The sequence below is a fragment of the Apis dorsata genome, unplaced genomic scaffold, assembly GCF_000469605.1.
Source record: "Apis dorsata unplaced genomic scaffold, Apis dorsata 1.3 scaffold_194, whole genome shotgun sequence".
NCBI classification, from domain to species: Eukaryota; Metazoa; Arthropoda; class Insecta; order Hymenoptera; family Apidae; genus Apis; species Apis dorsata.
Genome location: NW_006263478.1, coordinates 753,671 through 761,881, shown reverse-complemented (window position 1 = coordinate 761,881; position 8,211 = coordinate 753,671). Strand labels below are relative to the sequence as shown.

Sequence of the window (8,211 nt, the reverse complement as noted above, 5' to 3'; positions counted from 1 at the left end):
TTTTATTATTACTTTTTTTAAAATAGATTTATAGTTTGGCTGGAAACTTTTGGCACCAATTTGAATTCATGATATAACTCAATAATTGATTTGGTAAAATAAAATTTTAACATTAATATGATACATAATTGATATAAAAATTAATTCCGAAAAAATAATAAAATTTATATATTAAACAAGAAAAAAAATAATATGATGTATGTATATGTCCTCAAAATTTCAATAATACTTACGAAATTAGTTGAATGCCACTCGTTGAATCTACCGATGATAGATAACCAAACATAATTTTCATAACACTAACACTAACCTCATTATATTTTGTTATGTAAATATATGATCAGCTGATTCCGCGAAAAGGAATACGAAAGAGATGTTAAATATAAAACAGAACAGAATGAAGAACAGAATGAAGATAATATAATAAAAACGAAAAGATATAATAAAAGAAAAATTTCTTGTAAAGTCATTTTGAAACTATCTTATCATTGTAATGCACCACTGTAACTATACAAAATATTTCAAATTTTGTTTTAAATAGGTATAATTTTTAAATATGCTTGGTATATTAAGCAGCTAAATTAATTTATCCAAAAAAATACGTTTAAACGATTGTCTTATTCAAGATGTTATTTTATACAATATATAATAAACAATTTTTATACAAAATATTTATTAGCAACAAGTGAAAAATGAATGATGTGAAATGAGATTATTTTTGAAGAACAATCGATTTTTCATTAAATCGAGATATAGGTATCAAAGGATTCTACTTTTTTCTTTTTTTATATATAAACTAATCATTTTATTTGTTCTGAGAAGAGTACGAATAAATATTTCGTCCGTCGAAATGTTTTTTCTTTTTAACAATTGTCAATTAATTTTAACAAGACTATGATTACGACCGGGTCTAGCAAAGTTTAAATTTGCATACGTTTAATTACAAAATATCGTTAAGTACACCGTTAGCTATACATCCTTTCTGGCATAATGTTTATGGAAACTGTGTCTCGGTAATAATTATGAACAGACATAACCAAATTTTTTGTCTTCGCCTGTTATAACAAAAAAAAATTTCACGAATTATACGTAGAATGTCTGTTTTCTGATTTGCAAAAATGAAGATTATATAATTCAAAAATAAGTAAACTTATTTTTAATCAAATTTTTACGAAAGGAAATAAAATATACAAATTATATGGATCGTCGTGTTGCGCTCCGCGTTTACGAAGATCATTTCGAAAAATCGTTTTCAGACTGACCACACGCGTTTGGTTCAATTCCAGCGATGAGCCAACCTCGACTATAACAGCAAGTTAGAAAAAAAAAACTATAAAAAGCAACGTAGCTGTCCGAAATAGACGACTTTTCGACAAAAAATTCTTTTTGTCGTTATTTTCATCAGCGATTCTTAGACCAATATATGTTACGATTATATATAAAGCGTTCCAAGAATACATTTCCATAATTACAATCGTTTCAAAAGTATTTTCGAGGTTAACATTGTTTGTTTAAACGATACTTCGTAAAACGATGTTATAGGTATCATGTAATTCTAAGAGTGCCAACTTTCTAACCTCATATATAGATCTAAGAATCACTACTCATCATTGCAATAGATATAACTAGCTACCTATAAACATTTTTGTATACATATGTATACACATTAATATATAACATTTAAGCGACAATATACGCATCACAATATATCGTTCGGCGTGTCACATGAATCGTATCGCAATAGATTACAATCCATGTTTCCGCTTTTATATTGATAAAAGCGGTTATACAAAAAAAAAAAAAAAAAAAAAAAAAAAAATAACTAATAGCTCGAAAAAAAACTATTCGATCAGTCAATTGTGTTTTATAGATGCTTGTATTGCGTATGCGTATGGATGAATACGTATGACTGGTGGTACATGTTACATCGTATGCACGTATAATAACATCATTCCGAACTGTACATGCATTTTTTTCTCTCATAATAGTCACATTTTTTACTTTTGCAAACCGCTAACTTGCATAATGTGTTCCTTTCTTTCACGCTAATACATGTATTTGGATTTGGAGGCAGATCTTAATGAAGACTTTCGCGATAAAATTTGTAAAATTCCACTCACTTATACTAATTTCATCATATCTTTCAAAACTGTACAAAATTAACCGAGAAAACAGTACTTGTATATAAATTCAACATTTTTTCTAGATTCAAGTCTATGGATTATTGTTTATTAAGCATGTGTTTGTCTCTTTGCATACATTATACACATTTTTAACAAATTGATTGCTTTTCTTTTATCGTCGGTGCTTCATAAACGCGTTCGAAAAAAAGGAAGGAAAAAGAGACCTGGTTCGAACTTTTATCACAGTATCGTATTACTGTAGTACGAAGCTCTCGGGCATTTTGGTGCGAAACATAGCTGGCACGCGGAAATTCTCTCATTTTCTCTCACTTTTCTTAGATACACGCACACATGCATTCGTTCTATCACTCGTGCATTGCACCACAAAGGAAGCTGGGAAGGCACAGTGTATGTACATATACGTATGTACAGCACCGAACGGCGATTGGAGACAACTACAGTAAATGTGGTACACGACATTTGAATGTTCATGAAAAATCATTATAAGATTATTATAATTCAACGTTGAAATACCGACTTACAGCATACAAAATTAAAGAACTTGAGAAAAGTTTTGTAAGTTTCTCATAATTGCAACATCGAATAGTAAAAATCTTCGACAGAATTTAATTAGATAGATAAACTGACGAAGATATCTCTAAATCGAGCAAATTTTTTTATATCTTTCAACTAACAAATCTTTCCTCGTATTTGATTAAATTCAATGTAAAAGCAGGAAATTTATATTACAAATATTATTATTTTAATCATTAAAGTAAAAGTCTTTTTAAAGGTAACATAAAAACACTAAGTACTTCCTTTGATTCTGTTGGCAGTGTTCTCGTTTCTTGATAATTTAAATGGATTTTTAATCCATGTAACCAACGAGTTTTCCATATTCTCAAACACCATTGACTAGACCTTACCGGAAGCCCAAGTTTCTGCTTCCTTGCAGTACAATGATTAATCATAAACGAGGACATGGCCAGACAGTACAGACATTAAACTTATGATCAATACCATAAAAAAAGAGCGACATTATTGATCAATTTTACTCTCGCACTTTGCATGATTTCAGTTAATGTTGTTTATATTATAATATTCTTAATGCAAGACACATTAACATCAAGCTTAAAAACATTAAATACCACTGACTAGACCTAGCGGAAATTACCGCTTCACTTTTTATGAAATCTCATTTAACATTATCAAGAAAGTACAACAGTATTATTGACCAATTAAAAAGAATATGCAATATAATCAAGTTTTAGGGTAAATGAAAATCGAGTACCACGTATACTATATGTCTTCCGTTCATAGGCACAAGAATATAAAACGCTTTTGTCAAATGATTCTCGTTTTTCTGTTAATAAAACGACGCTGTTCCTGGATGTATGGTGGCGTACTTTGGTAAGACTGCTGGCGGCGATCCACGTCGTATGAGTATCCGTTGGCAGCCTTTAGGACGGAGCTTCGTCGCTGCTGCGTCAGTTTCACAGATCGGTCCTCTTGGAGGACGACGAGGAGGAAGAAGAGGCGCAAACGGACGAGACTGTGTACCTTCATAATGAGTTGTAGGGATCACCTGCATGGTGCTAGGAGTACTTCGAGCCAACATGGACAAGAGGTGACTTCCTGTCTTGAGTACTTGGGTCCCCAGCCTTTGGCGAAGCTGATACGGACGGAGTTGATATCAACAGGACCAGAGGCAAAGCCTGAAGCCTGATTGCTTGTTCTTGTGGTACCATTACCATATGGAAGCTGTAGAATTTTGGTACGATCAAAGATATTCAGACAAAAGCCTGGAGGCACACGATAGACAAGTAGTGTTCTAGACTCTGGATCATCCAGAGTAGGTGAATTCACAAAGATTGGGCTCTCAGATCTGTTATATGCCCACACACCATCTGCTTCTTGACTAAGCATTAAACCTACAAATAAGTAATTGATATTTTTTATCTTCAATAATATTTTTTCTTTGATAATTTTATGTTCATTAATTTTATTGATAATGTAAATAAATCTCATTAAATTATTTCATATTTTTACTAGAATATATTTCTACTACATGAAAAAAATCTTACCAAGACCAATTTTGCTTCTTGTTCTTTGGACTGCAGGTGGTGCAACATGATTTTTAGCCAGTGTTGCTAAGCAAAGGCCATCACCATCATGGAGGGAATCAAAAACATTTACTGTTGAAGGTTCTACAGGATACAGACGACCTACTCTACCACCCAATTCCCAATATGCTAATGTACACCATTCTTTTTGTCCTGTTTCACCTGCAATATATAAATATTATTTTAACTTACAATTATTATCATTATCATAATTCTTAATAAATATTATATGAAATACAAGTAACAAAAATTGAAATACACCATCTTCTTAATTTTATCTTTTTTAGAATTTATTAAGAATAAAATGTTACAAATTGTATGATTGTAAATTTCTTTTATGATATGGCAAATCAAGTGCATTTGCATAATATAGTATATATGGCATAAAGATATAATTTTAATAATAACGATTATTTTTTTTTTAATTTCTTTTTATAAAAAGAAAGAACTTAAATTCAACGACTATAAGCTTGTTAATTGAAAGTTCTCGATAGCGTGGGCATCAAAGAATTTAATCTGCCGTTTTTATGAAGAACTTCCATGAAACGCGATACAGACATGCCTCGAAACAAGATGAGATCTGTCATTAACGAGAAGTCTTTCTTTCTCAGTAAAAGTGTTCATTCGGTGAGAGGCTGCGGGCGTACAAGCGGTATCATAAAGGACTTGTCGCCGGAAAGTCCCACGCGTCTCGCCAACCGTGGGGAAGACGACGGCGCCAGATTCGAGAGTAGACAAGAGAGTAGACGGAGAAAAGAAAAAGAATCTGCTACGACGCAGAAAATGAAAAGTTATATTATTATATTTATTTAGGATATAATGAAAGATAATATTTTCAATTTGTCAAAATGATAAAATTTTCTAACAAAGCAATAAGCAATACTATAATTTTAAAAAAGATACAAAAATAAGATTTTTTCGGATAAAAAGTATAGATCTTTTTGATTTTAAGATACTATAATAGAAACAAAATATAAGAAAAAAAAATTAATTAATTCGTTGCAATAATGAAAAATATTTTCATGATATTTTCTTTAATAAAAATACTAATTTATTTTTTATATATACAAGAAATAAAAATTATTGCAAAGAACATATCGAGTGCTAATATTCGATTTACCTAATATAAAAATTTAGTAAATTATTCAACTAGTATCTTTTCTTCGTTTTAACCGATGATTAATAACACCGGTCAACATTCATGTGATATAGAGTATTCTGGAGCAGATAAAACGTATTACAGGTGGACTTGATTGGCGCCGTTTTATCAGACAGTCTTAAAAAGGAACATCGAAAACGCTTTTAAATATGCAAAACACAGACGGAGGATAAACGACTTGACCAATAAATCGATCGTAACTTTTTGCTATAATTAACGTGTCGCCACGACATTGGCGTCCGAACCTACCCTAACCTGTTTCCGATCAAAACGTGTTTACGCCATCTTTTAACGGATTCGTGAACTTCAACTTATTGCTAACTTCTCAGCAGTAGATAATATTTCGCATAATTGTTACTGCATAATTTCAATTGAATTTAGCAATTTTTCGTCATTTCGGAATAAATTTGAATCAATGTTTAATGAAATAAGAATTTATACAAGACGATGAAAAGCAAATGAAATTTTAAAAATGAAAATAACGAAAGATGCCTGGTAGCCCATATAGAGTTCGAGAAACTGATCATTTCAGCAGAGGCTGAATTTAGAGGTTAAGAGTCAGGAAGAAGAGATGTGAAATACGGGTGTGTCGAAGAATACGTTCTAGCGTGGCTGTGCGCAAGGGGAAAGAGACAGAGCGGGGCTCCTGCTTCTACCAGATAAAAATAGATATTACGAGTTTACCGCGGCGCCAAGATTGCGGGGTATCGCGACGATTACGTCATCGGTAGTAGCGCGAGTGGTTGGAGCAAGGACGCTTGTCGCGTCGGTCGCCGCCGCCGTCGCCGTCGTCGTCGTGGTCGTCGTCGTTGTCGTGACGAACCACGAATTTTCGTGTCTATCTATGATCATCTATAACCAGCTTTCAGCCGTTTTCGATAAACTCGTGGCTCGCCCCATTCAATCATGGCGTTTCGATTGCAAATGGACGCACGTGCCGCCAAATATACACGGTCATTTTCATCAAATATTATTCAAGTTTGAGAGGTTTGATTTCTTTCTTCTTCTTTTTTTGAATATAGCTCGATATCAGATAAAATTTTTTATTCTCTTAAAATAAATGTTCGGTCAAAATTTGTAGGTTAAATGCTTTTAAATAAAAATAAAATAACGAATAAAGATGGCAAAAACTCTCTATTTAATTAAATAAATGAATTATTACTTAGAAAATTTTATTATTCATAAAATTTTAATATAATATCCTATTTTAAAATTGTATGCTAACATAGATGATATGGAAATTATACAAATTTATTCGCAGAGGCCAAAGACTCTGATGTCTGAATAGATCAATTGTACTTATGTTAATTACAAATTATAAAATTGTTTTATAATATATGGTAAGATATATTAAGTAAGTATATTATGATAAATAATAATAATATAATATCCTATTACATTCTTCAATATCAAGTTGTTATCAAATTGTTTTTTTAATATTTTTTTCTTCTATATACAATACGATTAGATTTATCGATTATTGACAATTATAGATTTTCACGAATAAGATATTCGATATTAGTCAATTTTAAATGTATAAAATCTTTCAATCATCTACTAACTAAATGCTATATTGTCAAATAGCAATCTACATCAATTTATAGGTTAAAACTAACCAAATATAACATGATTGGCGTTTTGTCGATTGTTTTACTATAAAATGGCAGATTATTTATCAAAGCGTATAATAGATCAAAATAGAATTCGTGTTTTTCTTAAACGTGTTTAAATTTGATGAAATTGCGATAAAAATTGTATATGATTAAATTGTTTATGCAAATTCGTATTCTTATAAATGTAATTAAAAAAAATTAAAATAAAAATTTAGTCACTTTGCAAATATTACATTTTTTTTAATAAAATTTTTCAAAAAATAAAAATTTCTAATTAAGAAATAAATTGTACTTTAATTATGAAAATTAAATGTTTTATTAAAGATTCAATTATTTCGTTTATAATCTAATGAATATCGTTATATCACAATATTAATAAATGCTATTCGCTCATTTTATATTTATATATAAATAATTCAACGATCATTCAATATTGCTTACCATTATTAAGCTTCACATGTTCAGACTAGCTTTATCGATCACCAACGATACTATGAACTTCAGTAGAAATAAAAGACGAGTAAAAAAATATTCTTACTATGTAGTAGATTTAATTGATATTTTCAGATTTTCAGCAAATATTAATCATAAACAATCGTTTATGACTTTTAAAAAAAATCGAAGTAATTGAAGTAAACTACCATAACCTCTTCAAATTCTTTCATCGTGTTTGCAATAAAGTTATATCCTTCTAGTGTGATGTATGATGAATGGACACTTAATCACACTGACATCTTGGAAAGAACAGCATACTGACATTGCAACTTTCTATCACGTAGCTAAATATTTTTATGTGTTTTATGTGTGCTTTAACTCTTTTAAAACGAATTTTTTCAAATTTTGGTACTTGTATGTTAAGTTGTACTTGATATTCAATGCAAATAAAGTGAAAAATATAAATTTTGATGAAATTAATATAACTTGCATTATATAATGAAAATATACTTCTATATTTTTCAATGTTAATTAAATACTTTTTATAATAAATTTAATACTTTTTATAATAATTCAATAAAAAGATAATGCTATGAAAATATTTAAAATTTTTTGAATTAAATTATTGAATTAAATTATTGAATTATTGAATAAACTATTGAATTAAATTAGAAAATTCAATAGAATGCAATATTAAAATATTAACGTCATCATTGAATAAGTCAACACAAATATCGTTTATAATTGTTATAAATATC

The 8,211-nt window shown here is 29.8% G+C and overlaps 1 protein-coding gene and 1 long non-coding RNA gene across 3 annotated transcripts in view; one reads left to right on the top strand and one right to left on the bottom strand.

The window, feature by feature from the left end:
- Positions 1–987: 987 nt before the first annotated feature.
- The window catches only part of LOC102679324 (mothers against decapentaplegic homolog 6), a 73,081-nt gene continuing 65,857 nt past the window's right edge, over positions 988–8,211 (bottom strand). The window contains exons 5-6 of the mRNA XM_006614615.2: positions 4,208–4,408; positions 988–4,054 (exon numbers count right to left, since the gene is read on the bottom strand). Coding sequence (XP_006614678.1) covers positions 3,705–4,054; positions 4,208–4,408 — 551 coding nt within the window. The 3' untranslated portion in view covers positions 988–3,704. The remainder of the gene's footprint in view (positions 4,055–4,207; positions 4,409–8,211) is intronic.
- LOC116185489 lies at positions 5,825–7,235 on the top strand. Of its 2 annotated transcripts, XR_004150341.1 has the most exons (3): positions 5,825–6,392; positions 6,487–6,759; positions 7,010–7,235. It is a non-coding gene; the product is annotated as an uncharacterized LOC116185489 (long non-coding RNA). The 2 variants fall into 2 exon arrangements; XR_004150340.1 differs by lacking the exon at positions 7,010–7,235 and having other exon boundaries at positions 5,826–6,392; positions 6,487–6,796.